The sequence below is a fragment of the Lampris incognitus genome, chromosome 14 (assembly GCF_029633865.1).
Source record: "Lampris incognitus isolate fLamInc1 chromosome 14, fLamInc1.hap2, whole genome shotgun sequence".
Classification (NCBI taxonomy): domain Eukaryota; kingdom Metazoa; phylum Chordata; class Actinopteri; order Lampriformes; family Lampridae; genus Lampris; species Lampris incognitus.
In genome coordinates, this window is record NC_079224.1 from 50,821,831 (window position 1) to 50,839,885 (window position 18,055).

Genomic DNA, 18,055 nt, shown 5'->3' on the forward strand with positions numbered 1-18,055 from the left:
ACAGCAGCCTTCCCTCTGCCAGCGGACGCGCTCCGCCCTTGACAGACTGGCCCTGCTGATCTGCATGGGCTCCTCTACTCTCACCTGAGGGGAGGCGGCTGCAGGCACTGGAAAGCGAACAGTGGGCTGAGTGGCATAGGCACCGAGCTGACATGAGCGCCCCAAACCCTCTTCTTCCTCCGCCGCTCCCGGATGCGATTGTCCACTTGGATGGTGAGTTTAATGAGCTCCTCCAGGTCATCCTGCTGCTCCCTGGCGGCCAGCTCATCTTTAATGTCCTCCAACAGTCCATGCTGATAAATGGTGAGGAGGGAGGCAGTGTTCCATCCGCTCTCTACTGCCAGCGTGCGGATCTTGACAGTGTAGTCTGCTACTGTCTCCCCTCCCTGTCGCAGGGCGTATAGTTGCTTGGCTGCCTCCTGCCCCATCACAGGGTGGTCAAAAACTCGGTGCAGCTCCTCCATGAAGGTTCAGTAGGACTGGCAGGTGGGTGCATGCTGCTCCCACAAAGCAGTGGCCCGTGCCAGGGGAGGGCCAGACAGGAGCTGTATAATAAACGAGACCTTAGCCGTCTCGTTTACAAACTTGGAGGGCTGCGCCCCAATGGCTAGCTCACATTGGACCGGGAACTGGCGGCAGGTCTCGGGGTTCCCAGAATACTTCTCTGGGGGGGGGCAAGTTCGGTTCTGGGAGTCGGGATAGAGTTGAAGGCTGGTCAGTAGAGGCAGTCGGGTTGGGCATTGCTGACACTGGTGGTGCTGTCTGGGCAGGCTGGAGAGCGGTGGTGAGGCTGGTGATGGCAGCCATCATCTGCTGCTGCTGAGCCTGGACCTGCTGCAGCTGGGAGTGATCCGCTGTCTGCTGCTGAAGTATGGGGCGGATCTCTTCAGCAAAACTGGAGATGGAGTGGACGCTTGCCTTCAGCGACTGCAGCTCGGTGTGCTCTTCGCCCAGAGCTGCACCTTGGGCGGTAACAGTGACGCGCAACTGCTCTAACTCTGCTGGGTCCATGTCTGGTCGAGTCTTGCTGTAACGCCGTGTGTTTGGACCCAATTGCAGAGAAGAGAGAGAGACAATTCGTAAAGTATGAAGTCACTTTACTGGGCTTCAAAAAACATATACAATGACAAAAACCACTGCCAAACAGGTCAGGCAATAAAGCTAACTTGAATAAACATAAAATACAAAAACTCAGCAAAACACTCTCTCACACAGAGGAGGCAGATGAGGGTTTCAGGAGACACAGGCTTCCGCAGACCAACGTGAAGCTTTTCCAAGACCTGACTCGGAATCTCTGCAAAGCACCCAGTCAAATAGTCCCCAGCACAGGTGCACTTAATCACAGGCCAACCAGTGCGCAGGTGCCACTCATACTGGCTGATTGCAGGCCGATAGGAAAATGTCACCTCTTGGCTGCTGGTCCTCTGGCCAGTGATCGTGTCATCTCGTGACCGACGATAACCTGGGACAAAAGTCTGACAGTGTCAGAAATGTAGGATGACCATCTCACAATGTGACAGCCGCTATGACCTACGTCTACCAACCAACAAATAGAAATGCAGCACGAAATGATGCACTGATCAATGTGACGCAGAATCTTTGCTGGAGCTAAACACAAACAAACAGACTATTAGCATCTGCGACCCAAATGCGATTGATTCAACAAAACGATCTCTCTCACTGACGGGCTCTGCCAATTCAACATGCTTAATCGGCCGACAGGCTGCTGATAGGGATCCGACTAGTGCTGACGGTGCGGGACACACCACAAAAACAGGTCACAGATGCTCACCAACAGCCCGACATTGGCCGACGTGTCAGGGCCCTTAGACCCCCCCCCCCCCGGTTCAGGGATGGTCGTTCCCTCGTCACATAGATGGCCTCTTTGATTCCCCGTTCAAACCAGCGTTCCTCTCTATCAAGGATGTGCACATCCTCATCCTTGAAAGAGTGGCCACTGGCCTGTAGATGCTGTGGACTGTGGAGTCCTGGCCCGATGTGTTAGCTCTCCTGTGTTGTGCCATCCTCTTGGCCAGCGTCCGTTTAGTTTCCCCAATGTACAAGTCACAGCAATCCTCCTGGTACTTAACAGCTACACTCTATTGCTCTGTTTGTGCCGGGGCACCCAATCCTTGGGGTGGACCAACTTCTGGTGCAGTGTGTTTTGGGGTTTGAAAGCAACTGAGACGCTGTGTTTGGAAAATACACATCTCAACTGTTCTGACACTCACGCCACATACGAAATCACCACGGGTTTACACTTAGACAGCTGTTGTCCTTGTCCTCTTTTCGATTGGCTGGTGCACTGTTCGGACGTTTTTCTGGCTTTGACGTATCCTCCTCCTCACCATCCTCCTCACCAGGGAGGAACATCCTCCCTGGTGAACTTGATGTGGTGTCCACAGAGTTAATGTGGTCGGTGAAATGTGGTACGTCCTGAGATTTAATTTTAACCCAGGTGTTGTCCACAAATATAAACCAATGGCTAGGAGGTGTCCCTGGATAGGACATCACAGCCTCTTTGCCACTTCCTCCATAGACAAGTTGGGAAACCCATAGCACACCCATGCCTCTGCTACTGCCCCCTGTATGTGAAGTACGTGGAATGAAGACAGAGCTTCAGGAGCACACACACTTGTCAGTGTTAAGGGTGGTCCTATTGCTAAGGGTGGGGTCGTCCTGTAATTTCATACAGACTACTTCCTCCACTGCTTCATCAACAGGAACACGCGTGAAGAGAGACTTAACATCATAAGAGACCATTGTTTCATCCCTCTCCATAATGATGTCCCTCACCTTATCCACAACATCCACAGTGTTGTGAATGTGATGTTCATTACCGCCTACCAACGGCTTAAGAACAGATGCCAGAAACTTAGAGATGTTACATGTCACTGAGTTAATTATACAAACAATAGGCTGTAATGGCACATCCTGTTTATGCATCTTAGGTAACCCATACAGACTAAGTATAGCTACCCCTGGGTATAATCTGTGGTACACAATTCTGTCAAAAGCATTGTCCCGTTCTACCAGTTTAAGACAATCTATCACCTTTTTCTTGTGACCACTGCCTGGATCTCGTTTCAGGGGCTGATAAGTATTCATGTCACTAAGTTACGGCATAACTTTCTCATGATAGTCTGTCTGGGTTAATAAAAGAGTGTATCTGCCTTTGTCCGCTGTAAGGATGATTATGTTATTGTCCTTTGCCCCCAGTTCTGCTTCCAGCTCCGTGATATTGTTACGGATCGCCGATTCTATGGCTGTGATCAGTTCCACTGGCAGGATTTGATGCAGTGTGACAGCAAAATTCAACTCTTTAGCAAGGATGTCCTTCTCAGCAAGGTGAGTTGTCTGTTAGACAGATTCTTCACCCACTTGTCCACATCACCGGCTGTGTGTCTGGCTTCCGTCTCTGTCTGCCATTGAGGGCGCTGTCCGTTGTCTGCCGATGTCTCTGGCATTCAGCAAGTAGGCCAAACTTCTTTTGCTGCCTGATTTTCAACTTTCCTGAGAGTACATCTGTCACCATCTTACAGTGCTGTGATTGCAGCTATTCTCCAATCCTCTGTGAATACTACACATGGCCATTGAAACTCCAGTTAATGGTCATGGCAATTTGTATATGAAACTGGTCGTTGCTTTGGTTGTTATTCAACTATGCTGTTTAGAAGGGTGGGGGCACCTGCAGTCAGTTGAGACTGAAGAGGCTACTTAAATGAGTGATGAAATGTTTCTCCCAGTAAATGGTGTGTCCAGAAGAACTGATTCACCTTTCTGTGATTTCCCTACCTGGATTGCTGCGCATGCATCAAGACAAGTCTGAGGTAGTTTTAATACATAGGGGTCAAGTCAATTTAAGTCAGTTTTATTTGTATAGCCCATTATCACAAATTAGAACTTTGCCTCAGTGGGCTTTTCTCAGGGGTATCAGAATCAGAATCGTGTTTATTGGCCATGTAGGTTTACACTACATGGAATGTGACTCTGGTTCCGTTGCTCTCTCAGTGTACTTAACATAGAATAACAACACTACAACACAACAATCTTCACATATATACACAAGGATTGACTTATACGGCTGAAATAAGAGGTGATAAGGTGCAATGGTGCAGAGAATATATCAGAGATGCTGAAATACATGTTAGCAGGTTACTTACATACATGTCTGAGGTAGCTGGACATGACAGAGTGTACCAGTATACATACAATGTACAGTACAGTATATACAACATGTACAGTACAGTATAGACAACATGGCTGGATTTACTGACAGTGTTAAGCGTTCATTTGAATGACAGCCTGTGGAAATAAACTATTTTTATATCTGGTCGTTTTGGGGTACAGTGCTCTGTAGCGCCTACCAGAGGGGAGGAGTTGGAACAGGTTGTGACCAGGGTGTGATGGGTTTGCAGTGATGTTGCCTGCCCATTTCCTGAGTCTGGAGGTGTATAAGCCCTGAATGGAGGGCAGGTTGGCAACAATGATTTTCTCTACGGATCTAACTGTCCGTTGTAGTCTGTCCCTGTCCTGTTTGGTGGCTGAACCAAACCAGACAGTGATCATGTACAGAGGACAGACTGGATTATTGCAGCGTTGAACTGAACCAACAGTTCCTGAGGCAGGTTGAATTTCTTGAGCTAACGGAGAAAGTACACCCGCTGCTGGCCTTTTTGATGATTGTGTCTTTGTTGGATGCACACCTTAGGTCCTGGGAGATTTTGTAACCCAGATATCTGTAAGTTTTCACCATAGACACCGTGCTGTTGAGTATGATGAGGGGGGTGGGGGCAGTGTTAGGGGACTCCTCCTGAAGTCCACTGTGATCTCCACTGTTTTGAGTGTGTTCAGCTCTAGGTTGTTACGGCCGCACCAGAGGAGCCAACTAATCAACCTCCCATCTAGTATATGCAGACTCGTCACCATCCCGGATAAGGCCAGTGATGGTTGTGTCGTCCACAAACTTCAGGAGTTTAAGTGGAGAGCACACATCCCTGGAGGGCTCCAGTGCTGATTGTCCGGGTGCTGGATGTGAATTCCCCAGCCTCACCAGCTGCCTCCTGTCTGTCAGGAAGTTTTTAATCCACTGGCAGATGGGAGCTGGTACAGAGAGCTGGGTGAGTTTGGAGTGGAGGTTATCTGGGACAATGGTGTTGAACATTGAGCTGAAGTCCACAAACAGGACCCTTGCGTGTGTCCCTGGGGAGTTGAGGTGTTGGAAGATGTAGTGCAATCCCATGTTGACTGCATCCTCCACTGACCTGTTTGCTCAGTAGGCAAACTGCTGGGGGTCGAGCAGGGGGCCTGTGATTTCCTTCAGGTGGGCCAATACCAGTCTCTCGAAGGATTTCATGACCACAGACGTTAAGGCCAATGGGCCTGTAGTAATTTAACCTGTGATACAGGGTTTCTTGGCGACCAGGATGATAATGGAGCTCTTGAAGCAGGAGGGTCACACATCTCCAGTGATCTGTTGAAGAGCAGCGTGAAAATGGGGGCCAGCTGGTCAGCACAGACTTTTAAGACAGGAGGGTGACACGCCATCCGGGCCCGGTGCCTTCCTGGTCTTCTGTCTCTGGAAGAGCTGGCGAATGTCTCCACACAGATCCTGAGTGGTGGTGGGGGTTCGGTGGGGAGGGGTGAGGGGCTGGCAGGGAGTGCAGTTGGCTGTGTGTTGTGGCCAGAGAGGCTGAGGGGGTGTGAAAGTTTGTTTTTTGCAGTAAAGCCCATTTAGGTCATCAGCCAGTTGATGGTTCCCTGCAGTGTGGGGGGATGGTCTCCTGTAGTTGGTAATGGCTTTCAAACCTCTCCAGAGTGATAAAGGGTCATTAGCAGAAAACACGTTTTTCAACTTTTCAGAGTAGCAAGTTTTTGCCACTATGATCTCCTTTGTGAGTGTATTTCTGGCTTGGTTATACTGGATCCTATCTCCACGCCTGTAGGCTTCCTCTTTGGCCTGACGAAGCTCCCTGAGTTTTGATGAGAATCGGGGCTTATTACTGTTAAAGGTAGAGAAGGTTTTGGTGGGCACACACATGTCCTCACAAAAGCTGAAGTAAGATGTCACAGTGTCAGTAAGTTCATCCAGGTCTGTAGATGCAGCCTCATAAACACTTCAGTCAGTGCAGTCGAGGCAGGCCTGGAGCTCCAGTTTTGAATCATTGGTCCATTTCCTCACAGTTTTAACCACAGGCTTTGCCGGCTTTAGTTTCTTCCTGTAGGTTTGAATCAGATGAATCAGACAGTGATCAGAGAGGCCCAGGGCTGCACGGGGGACAGAGCGATAGGTGTCTTTTAACATCGTTCAGCAATGATCCAGAATGTTTTTGTCCCTGGTGGGACATTTAACATGCTGTCTGTATTTTGGCAGTTCGTGGCTGAGGTTTGCTCTGTTAAAATCCCCAAAGATAATGAGTAGGGAGTCTGGATATTTGTGCTCCATGTAATTTGATCAGCCAGGTGTTTTAACTGGGGTGGGATATAGACACCGACCAGAATAAATTATGAAAATTCCTGCGGTGAACATAATGGCTTACAGTCAATGAAAAAGGTGTCTAAGTGAGGGCTGCATGATTTCTTCAACATTGTGACATCTGCACACCAACCTTTGTTTATGCAGAAGAATATGCCGCCACCCTGTTTTGTCCGATAGCTCTGTATTGTGGTCCGCTCAAAGGAGCTGGAACTGCGGCAGATGAAGTGTACTGTCCGTGATATGCTCACTAAGCCAGATTTCAGTGAGACACAGCGCAGCAGATCTGTAAAAATCCGAATTTTTTTCCGTTTATGAGTAGCAGTTCGTCCATCTTGTTGGCCAGAGAGTGGATATTTGCCAGGTGGATTGATAGGAGGGCGGTTCTAAATCCCTGCTGTCGCAGTTTAATTAGTGCTCCGGCTTGCTTCCCCCTTCCGCGTCTTCGTCGAAGTCTGCACAGGGCTGTACCGAGCAAGATCTCAGCAAGACTTTCATTAAAATGTTCAATTAAAGTCAGTAAAAAAGTCTGTTCAGTTTGTCCAGTGGACAGTTGGAGACTTAAAAGTTCTTCCCTGTTGTATGTGATCAGTGAGTGGGCGCTGGAAATTAAACAAATTAAAAAACAAAAGCAGAAAAAGTACAAGAGGGGCGTCCAGGGAGCGTGGTGGTCTTTTACGTTGCCTACTAACATGGGGATCATCGGTTCGATTCCCTGTGTTACCTCCGACTTTGTCGGGCGTCCCTATAGACCTAATTGGTCGTGTCTGCAGGTGGGAAGCCGGATGTGGGTATGTGTCCTAGTCGCTGCACTAGTGCCTCCTCTGGTCAGTTGGGGCGCCTGTTCAGGGGTTAGGGAGAACTGGGGGGAATAGTGTCATCCTCCCATGTGCTACGTCCCCCTAGTGAAACTCCTCACTGTCAGCTGAAAAGAAGCGGCTGGCAACTTCACATGTATCGGAGGAGGCATATGGTAGTCTGCAGCCCTCCCTGGATCAGCAGAGGGGGTGGAGCAGCGACCAAGATGGCTCAGAAGAGTGGGGTAACTGGCCAAGTACAACTGGGAGAAAAAAGGGGAAAAAGAAAAAAAAGTACAAGAGCACAAAGTGACCGTCCACGGCGCCATTTTCACAAGGACTCTATTAAACAGTCTGGGGTAGTTATAATACACAGAGTTGGTTTATTCTACAGTCTGGGACAGTTTTTGCTACGGATAGGGGGAAGGCATGTCCAGAGGCAGCGGGAGAGGAGGAAGGGTAGGCGTGTGGAGGTGAGAGTTGGAACTTTGAATGTTAGCAGTATGACTAGTAAAGGGAGAGAGCTGGCTGATATGATGGAGAGAAGGAAGGATGCTGAATATGGAGCTGCTTGGGAAGAAGAAAAGAGGAAGGCCAAAGAGGAGTTTTATGGATGTGGTCAGACAGGACATGCAGATGCCTGGTGTGACAGAGGACAATGTAGAGGACAGAAAGAGATGGAAACGGATGATCCACTCTAGCGACCCCTAACGGTAGCACCCAATAGCAGTAGTAATAGTAATAGTAATAGTAGAAGAAGAAGAAGAAATACGTTTTAATACACAGAGGATTAGTCTAAAGTCTAGGGTAGTTTCAATACACAGAGGTAGTTTAGTAAACAATCTGGAGTATTTGTAATATACAGTTGTTAATATGGAGATGGTTTTATTTTCCCCCCAGCACTAGGGTAGACAAACTTAGGGTGGAACCAGAAGTAAAAAGAGAATTACTAGTACATCTGTGAAGGTTCATGAAGTGAAACAGCCAGAGAAAGTTACCTGTAGGAGTTGGTGGAGCCGCGACACACTCCAGTCCCTCAGGTGGTAAAGACAGTCCCTGGGGTGGTGGGCATGCAGCCCTTTATCTCTGCACTCCACAGAAAAGCCACATGCCTGAAGGTGTAAAACCACATGTCAATGACACACATTTCATCTAAAACAGAACCAGGATTCAAAGTCTAAACTATGTGGTAAGTAACCATGTACTTTCAAGAGGCAAGCTGATTGTCAAAGGTTACTAGCTTCAAACCAACACTTTTAGAAACCACGAAACGGTCAGAGGAACATTCTTTCCAACAAGACAATATTTTACTGAAGAAGACCACCTTGCCCCGTTGGTATCTAGAACATGGACGCATCAGCAGTTAGACTCACAGAGCCCAGTTTGAAAGGTTTTCTGCAGCCTCCACAGAACTCGTGCTGACACTGGGTGCAGCTGAAGTGAAGGCAGCCTCCTTTAGAAAGGTAGAAGATGAACTGGCAGTTTGGGCACTCTGAGACAGGAAGAGATGTGATCTGGGCTTAGTGATGCGCGGCTGACTCATTACCGAAACATATAAATACCTATCCCACCAACCAGCTTTTACAATAACATGGTAATACCCACTTATCAACATGTTAACACCAGTTTTATTTACACACTAGGACCTATTAACAAGCTAATACCTGGTTTATTTACACACTAGGTCCTATTAACAAGCTAATACCTGGTTTATGTACACACTAGGACCTATTAACAAGGTAATACCTGGTTTATTTACACACTAGGACCTATTAACAAGCTAATATCTGGTTTATTTACACACTAGGTCCTATTAACAAGCTAATACCTGGTTTATGTACACACTAGGACCTATTAACAAGGTAATACCTGGTTTATTTACACACTAGGTCCTATTAACAAGCTAATACCTGGTTTATTTACACACTAGGCCCTATTAACAAGCTAATACCTGGTTTATGTACACACTAGGACCTATTAACAAGGTAATACCTGGTTCATTTACACACTAGGTCCTATTTACAAGTTAATACCTGGTTTATTTACACACTAGGACCTATTAACAAGCTAATACCTGGTTTATGTACACATATTAACAAGCTAATACCCGGTTTATTTACACACTAGGTCCTACTAAAAATCTAATACCTGGTTTCATTGATATTTTCAACTTTTTTTGGGAGTGCAGTGACCTCTTCAAAGGAAAGGGTCCCCATCTAAATGGATGTGGACTCAGGCGGCTGACAGACAATTTTCTGCACTGTCTGTGGCACCAAGCAACTTCCTGCCCTACTCGAAGGCCTCCACTGCAGAAAGAGTGCCAGCTCCAGGGTGACAACAGTGACCCTGCTCTACCTACCCTCTCTGTGGACCCTACTCTCCGCCAGCGAAGGGCCTCTCCGCAAAAAGATTGCCAGCTCCAAGGTGACAATAGTAACCCAGCTCCACCTGGCCTCTCTGTGGACCTGCCCCCTTCCACACTCCCCCCTCGGCCTTCAACTTCATCCCCACTCCTTTCTGACTCTCCAGCATGGTTTACAAGCCAGTTGGAAGACTTGGTGAAGTCTGGGATCAAATTGATCCCACTCACTCTCAGCATGGGCAGATCACGGGTGTTGCCATCACCTATACCTCGCCCACCAATGCCTCCCCGGCACACCTGCCCCCCCACGTCCCCCAATGCCCTCCCCAGTACACAGCCCCCTCTTCCTCAACCCCCCGAGCACAACCACCTTGTCCAGCTCAGCCTTCACCCACACTAGTGTCTTCTAAGACACTGGACAGACAGCACAAGAATGATGGATGCTAATAGCGTCAGGAGCAACTAGGACACCCTGGGCCTCTGCTGTTCCAGAACTGTTACTCAAAAATCTCCTTATAGCATGCTGAGGCCCTGGGAGAGAACATCCTTCCCAAATACTATAGTTACAGTCTCAAGACTAAGATCAGGTAAGTGGGTTACAGTAAAATCTTTCAATCCTACAAATTTGATTCACATTCCCTGTAAGCTAAGTATCTTAGACCCTGTTTCAACAAACCTAAAACTAGCCCAATTTAATATTAGGTCCCTGTATAACAAGTCACTTCTAGTCAGTGATTTTATAACTTCGTACAAGCTTGATTTTATGTTAACAAGAGATTTGGTTGGACAACAAGAATGGGAATGCTATCCTTATTTAATCCACCCCAACAAATTTCATATTTGAGTTTGAAGCATGACAGAACAAAAAAGGAAGGGGTGTTTGTGCCTTCTTTAGAGATAGGTTCCTTTGTAAGAAGCTGTCATTTGGATAGTTCTCTTCTTTTGAATATGTAATTTAAAATGGAAATGAAATGCTTTCCATGTATTCTATATATAGTCATATACAGGCCACCAAAATAGTTTCTACAAGCAAGTATAGCGAGTTTGCATCCTTTTTTACTGACAAGATACAAGACATCCGACTTTCTATTAACTCCTCAATGACAAACAAAAAAAGCATCACTACTGCAGTCTTCCAGCACCAATTTAGTAGGTATGACTGAATTTATTCCCATTGACGAGAAAACACTCGAAGAAATTATATCAAATCTTAATTCATCTACCTGCTGTCTTGATGTTTTACCCACTAGCTTCCTTAAAACAGTTTTGAGCAGCCTGGCAAAGAAACGAATACTTGTAGTCAATAACTCTCTACAATCTGGCATTTTCCCAAAGGCTTTGAAAACTGCAGTCATTAGGCCTCTCCTAAAGAAGAACAGTCTTGATGCTACTGTATTGAATAACTATCGACCTATATCAAACTTAGGTAAAGTTATTGAAAAAGTTGTTTACCAACAAGTCTGTGAATGTTCTCATTCACAGCCCCCTCTTCCTCAACCCCATGAGCTCAACCACCTTGTCCAGCTCAGCCTTCACCCCACTAGTGTCTTCTAAGACACTGGACAGACAGCACAAGAATGATGGATGCTAACAGCAACAGAAAACATCACTATCCTTCCAGCAGATAAGGGGAGATGCACGGTTATCCTCAACACAACAGACTACCACGCCAAGATCACGTCATTACTCAGCGACACCGACACCTATGAGCCTCTGAGACGCGATCCAACTAGGGGTTACAAGAGGAGAATAATAGAGCACCTACATAAACTACAGAAAGGAGGAACCATTGATCGGATACAATACCACCGTCTCTACCCACAAGATAACATTCCATGCATATATGGACTCCCTAAGATCCATAAAGATGGAACCCCCCTCAGGCCCATCGTCAGCAGCATAAACTCGGTCACGTACAACATTGCCAAACATATAGCCAACATCTTGACCCCTTTAGTGGGCGAAACACCTCACCATATCCAAAACTCCATTGACTTCGTGGACAAGGTCCAAGCCGTAAAACTGGAAACTAATGAAATCATGGTATCCTACGACGTAACCTCGTTATTCACCTGCATCCCAACCATGGAGGCTTTGGAAACTGTGAGGCAACGTTTGCTACGGGACGACACCCTCCACAATAGGACCAACCTCAGCCCAGACCAGATTTGCCAACTACTGGACCTTTGCCTGAACACTACATATTTCCAATTCAGGGGCCAGTTTTACAGACAGAAACACGGCTGTGCAATGGGCTCACCAGTATCGCCCATTGTGGCCAACTTATATATGGAAGAGGTAGAACACAGGGCCCTGAACTCCTTCAGAGGAACACCTCCGAGCCACTGGTTCAGATATGTGGACGACACATGGGTCAAAATCCAAACACAAGAGGTGCAAGCGTTTACCAAACATATCAACTCAGTGGACAAGAACATTAAGTTCACAAGGGAAGACGTAAAGAACAACAGTTTGCCCTTCTTGGACTGTGACGTCCACATTGGGGAAGACAGGAGCCTCCACATTGGGGTTTACAGGAAACCTACATACACAGACCAATATCTACTTTTCGACTCACACCACCCTCTGGAACACAAACTGGGCGTCATCAGAACTCTGCAACACAGAGCTGACAATGTGCCCTGCAGCACTCAGGCCCAACGGAAAGAACACAAACACCTGAGGGGAGCTTTAAAAACCTGCGGCTACCCCAGTTGGACCTTTGTGAAAACTGAAACACGTTCCAAAAAGACCAACCAGGTGAGCGACGAGGAGAAAAGGAACAGAAGGACTAGCACAGTCATCCCATATGTTTCTGGGGTCTCCGAGAAACTCAGGAGAATTTTCAACAAACACTGCATCCCGGTATACTTCAAACCCAGCAACACACTCCGACAAAGACTGGTTCATCCCAAAGACCGTGTACCACACACCCGGAAAAGCAATCTGGTGTATGCTGTACAATGCAATGAGGATTGCACTGACCTATACATAGGAGAAACCAAACAACCACTACACAAACGGATGGCCCAACACAGAAGGCCAAACTCCTCAGGACAAGACTCAGCAGTCTATCTACACCTAAAGGAGAAGACACAATCCTTCGAGGACAGCAACGTACACATTTTGGACAGAGAAGATAGATGATTTGAAAGAGGGGTGAAGGAAGCCATCTATGCGAAACTGGAAAAACCATCCCTCAACAGAGGAGGAGGTCTGCGACACCACCTATCTCCCACTTACAATGCCGTCCTTTCATCTCTACCCAGGAGACTCAAGAAGCCTAGCCTCCAAGAACAACAGTCGGTCACTAACGGCTCCAACCACTCTCATGACCACTGAACAATGAAGTCGAAACTAACACCCCCAACAACCGTCGCTGCTAAACAAATGCGAATCAATAGCTCCGATAACGACGGGCGCGGCCAAACATTGGTACACAAAAGAGCCACTCATATCTATGGCTCTGTTAGCGATGGGCGTTGCTAAACATCGGGACACAAAGAGCCATTGACATCTATAGGTCTGACAACGACTCCTAGAGGATAAATTCTGAGTCTCATCAGCAGCCAGTCAGACTAGCTTGGTCTAGTCAGAAAGGCACGAACTGAGGAAGCCTCTTGGATGAGAGGCGAAACGTCTTCACGGATATATACCAAGTCCAGTTGCACTTGATTCAACTCCTTTGGATGTTTACCAACAACTTAGTAACTTTTTAACATTGAACGATTGCTTTGATATCTTCCAGTCAGGATTTCGGCCCCATCATAGCAATAAGACTGCACTCATAAAGGTACTAAATGACATCCGCCTGAACAATGACTCTGGCAAAGTCTCTGTTTTAGTACTGTTGAATCTTAGTGCCACTTTTGACACTGTGGACCATACAGTCCTATTACAACGATTAGAAAATTGGGTGGGGACTCTCTGGGACTGTCCTTAAATGTTTCAAGTCATATCTTTATGACAGAAAGTATTTCGTTTCCACTGGAAACTGTGTCCGAGCAGATGGCTATGTCTTGCGGGGTTCCAAAGGGGTCCATTTTAGGTCCTCTTTTGTTCAATCTGTATATGCTTCCTTTAGGCCAAATTCTACAAAACAATAAAGTATCCTACCATAATTATGCAGATGACATGCAAATTTATATATCACTGACACCAGGTGACTATGGACCTATTGAATCTCTGTGCCGCTGCATTGAACAAATCACTGACTGGATGCGTCAAAATGTTCTCCAACTAAATAGGAACAAGACCGAGATAATTGTCTTTGGAGTACAGAAAGAACGACAGAATGTCGGCTCTCATCTTGAGTCCCTGTCTCTCATAACTAAGAGTCAGCAAGAAATCTTGGCGTTATCCTGGACTCAGATTTAAATTTTAATAGCCACATCAAATTGGTAACCTCGTCAGCCTACTACCACCTAAAAAATATTGCTAGAGTCAGAGACATAATGTCCAAATCTAGAACGACTTACCCACGCCTTTATTTCCAGTAGATGAGATTATTGCAACGGTCTGTTAAAAAGCTATTCAGCAACTCCAACCTATTCAGAATGCCGCTGCTAGGGTCCTAACAAAGACTAGGAAATATGATCACATTACACCAGTCCTAAAATCCTTGCACTGTTACCAGTAACTCAGAGAATTGATTTCAAAGTATTGCTGTTGGTCTATAAATCACTTTATGGCTCTGGGCCCAAATATATCTCTAACATGTTTGTGTCATATGAACCTTCTAGGACCCTTAGGTTCCCTGGGGATGGCCTATTGGCTGTCCCAAGAGTCAGAACAAAACATGGTGAGGCAGCGTTTTATTATCATGCTACACAGACCTGGAATAACCTCCCAGATGATATCAGACAACCTCTGACCCTGACCACTTTTAAATCAAAGTTAAAAACGTTCCTATTTTGTACTGCTTACCATGCCCTGAAACAACTTTTTAGCCAAATAGCCTTTAGCTTAACTGGTTTACTTTGAAGTCTTTTATCCTTTGTATTTTTTGTCAGTACTTTTGCACTTTTTAAGATTTTTAATTGTAAAAATTGTGTACCTTTTACCTTTGTAATTTTGTCACTCGGTAAAGCATTTTGAATTGCCCTAGTGTATGAAATGTGCTGTACAAATAAAATTGTCTTGCCTTTACTTACACACTAGGACCTATTAACAAGCTAATACCTGTTTTATTTACACACTAGGTGTTGCATATCACGAATGAAGACCAGAGGCCAGTGTAGCGAAACCCAAAGGACAGACAGACACAGAGCACCGAGAAAACCTGAAGGCAATTTTAATGCAGAAAATACACAACACTGCCACAGGGATGATAACAGGGGAATTTCAGGTGGGGGGTTGTTGTGACGATGTGGGTGCGCCTGACTACCAAAGTCCGAATCCGTAGAGCAAGGGGTTGTCCATGGAAGTCCGGGTCCGAGATCCAGGAATTCAAGTCCGAAGGGAGGGGTCCAGGGAGAGACGCGGAGGAAGATCGCTGGAGAGGTCCGGGGAAAACGTGAAGGTCGCTGGGGACGAGGAGCGAGGGAGATGCGGAGATCCGTGGAAGTCGCAGAGGGAGGGTCTTGAGGGAAAAAAAACAAAAAAAAACAAAAAACAGGAACACAGGAGTTAGATACTGAGGAACAAAACAACAGCGTGGGAATAGGCACGAGAAAAGGGTAAGCAGGAAAATCACTGGAATAGGCTTGTCAGAGCTTTACCACAGGGTTCAGTACGTCAAAGCACAGAGAGGCGTTCTGGGAGGCTTCTTGTAGAGGGCTGCCTGATTGCTGCAGGTGTGCCTGATAGATGATGGCAAACACCTGGTGCAGCGCAGCGCTCGTCTCCTCAGAGCGCAAACCGAGCGCTCGGATGTTTCCGGCACGTCCGAGCTGGGGGAGTGGCTTGAATGTGCCGGCGAGGCAGCTCGGGGCCATGTAACCACAACAAGACCCCCCCCCTCCCACGGAAGACACTGGACGACCGTCTGATGGCGTTGGGGTGGGCCTGATAGAACTCCTTCAGGAGTGCGGGGTCGGCCAGGTAGGATCGGGGCACCCAGCTGCGATCCTCAGGCCTGTAACCAACCCAGTCCACCGGTTATTGGTAACCCCGGCCCTGGCGGCGAATAGCGAGCAGCTGGTTGACGTTCAAGACCAAATCGCCACCTTGGAGGACCCTGGGAAGCAGAGGAGCTTGGACAGGGGGAGACAAGGGGCTGGAGGCTACCGGTTTGAGGTGAGAGACATGAAACACAGGATGGATCTTAAGTGAGGCAGGGAGGAGGAGACGTACCGCGGAGGGGTTGATGATGTGGTCAATGGTGTAGGGACCAATGTAGCGAGGGGTCAGCTTCCGGCAGAGTGTCGGGAGGGGGAGGTCCCGGGCCAGTAGCCACACCCTCTGGCCAGGACAATAGGCCGGGACTGGCACCTTCCACTGGTTGGCGCTGCGCCGGGACCGCTCTGTGGCCCACAACATAGCGAGCAGTCTTTCAGATGCAGCGGCGGAGATGGGCCCTGGTGGATGGGACCGCCACCTCCAACTCCTGACAGGGAAACAGAGGGGGTTGGTAACCGACAGAGCACTCAAAGGGGGACAAACCGGTAGCACAACTCTCCATGGTGTTCAGGGAATACTCCACCCAGGGTAGATGCTTGCTCCAGGAGGCGGGGTTGCTGGTGGTGACGCAACGCAAGGCCGCCTCCAGGGCTTGGTTGGCCCGCTCCGCCTGCCCATTGGTCTGGGGATGGTATCCGGAGGACAGACTGACCGTGGTCCCAATCCCCTTACAGAAGGCCTGCCACACTTTAGAAGTGAACTGGGGACCACGGTCGGAGACTATGTCCTGAGTCCTGAGGGATCCCATGGAGACGGATAACATGGGAGACGAGGAGGTCCGCTGTCTCAGCTGCAGAGGGGAGCTTGGGAAGGGCGACAAAATGGACAGCCTTAGAGAACCAGTAAACAATGGTCAAGATAGTATCATTACCTTGGGACACGGGGAGGCCAGTCAAAGTCCAAGACAATGTGTGACCAAGGTCGACCGGGGACAGGGAGGGGGCGCAGGAGACCTGCCAGTGGGCAGTGGGTAGCCTTACTGCGGGCACAGGTGGGGCAAGTGGCCACGAACTCCTTTGTGTCCGCCTTCACAGTGGACCACCAGAAGCGTCTGCGGATCAGGTCCACCGTCTGGTGGACGCCGGGATGACAGGCAAACCGGCTGGAGTGCCCCAGCTCCAACACCTGGGACTGGACAGTGGACGGCACAAATAGGCGTTTCCGGGGTCCATTGCCTGGGTCAGGCTGGGCGCGCTGATCTCTTCTCCCCACCGATTTGATAACCCAGGTGATGGCACCCACCACCCGGGCTGGGGGAAGGATGGCATTAGGGGTGTCCAGTGCATCAGGGGACCCCTCTGGAAACAGGTGGGAGAGGGCTTCTGCCCTGACGTTCTCGGAACCTGGGCGGTAGGCGAGGGTGAAGTCGAACCAGCTGAAAAAGAGAGCTCAGCGTGCTTGCCGGTGGTTAAGCCTCTTCACTGTTCGCATGTAGGTCAGATTCTTGTGGTCTGACCACACAACGAACGGCTGCTTCACTTCCTCCAACCAGTGTCTCCACTCCTCCAGGGCGGCATGGGCCACCAGCAACTCCCTGTTGCCGATGTCATAATTCCTCTCTGCTGGGCTGAAATGCCAGGAGAGGAAGGCGCACGGGTAGACTCTCTGGTCCTCCTCCGACTGCTGGGAGAAGATGGCTCCGACGCTCGTGTCTGACGCGTCCACCTCCACGATGAACTGCTTGCACGGGTCAAGGTGAGAGAGCACCGGAGCTGTCATAAACAGTCCCTTCAAGGCCGAGAAAGCGGCCTCTGCCTCCGGGGTCCAAGAGAAGGGGCGGAGGGTGGAGGTTCGTGCAGTGAGGGGGGCGGCCACTTAGCTGAACCCCCTGATGAAGCGCCGATAAAAATTGGTAAACCCGAGGAAGTGCTTGAGTTGTGCCCTGTCGGTAGGCCGCGCCCACTCCTCCACTGCTCGGATTTTCCTGGGGTCAGTGTGGATGTGCCCCTTCACCACAATGTGGCCAAGAAATTCCATGGAGGCGGAGTTGAACACGCACTTCTCGGCCTTCACGAACAGCTTGTTCTCCAGCAGCCATTGGAGGACCAGGCAGACGTGCTGGTTGTGTTCCTCCTCCGTCTTGGAGAACATGAGGATGTTGTCCAGGTACACCACCACAAACGTGTTTAGCATGTCCCGCAACACGTCGTTGACCAGCGCTTGGAAGACGGCCGAGGCATTGGTGGGGCCAAAGGGCATGACGAGGTACTCGAATTGCCCTAAGTGGGTGTTGAAGGCCGTCTTCCATTCGTCACCCTCTCGAATATGCACCAAATGGTACGCACTGCGTAGGTCTAATTT

General features: G+C 48.5%; 1 protein-coding gene across 1 annotated transcript in view; it reads right to left on the minus strand.

Annotated features, from left to right (window-relative positions):
* si:dkey-181m9.8 (E3 ubiquitin-protein ligase RNF31) overlaps nt 1-18,055 on the minus strand; it is an 81,388-nt gene that overhangs the window by 33,052 nt on the left and 30,281 nt on the right. Inside the window, exons 13-14 of the mRNA XM_056293956.1 lie at nt 8,646-8,764; nt 8,271-8,384 (exon numbers count right to left, since the gene is read on the minus strand). Coding sequence (XP_056149931.1) covers nt 8,271-8,384; nt 8,646-8,764 — 233 coding nt within the window. The remainder of the gene's footprint in view (nt 1-8,270; nt 8,385-8,645; nt 8,765-18,055) is intronic.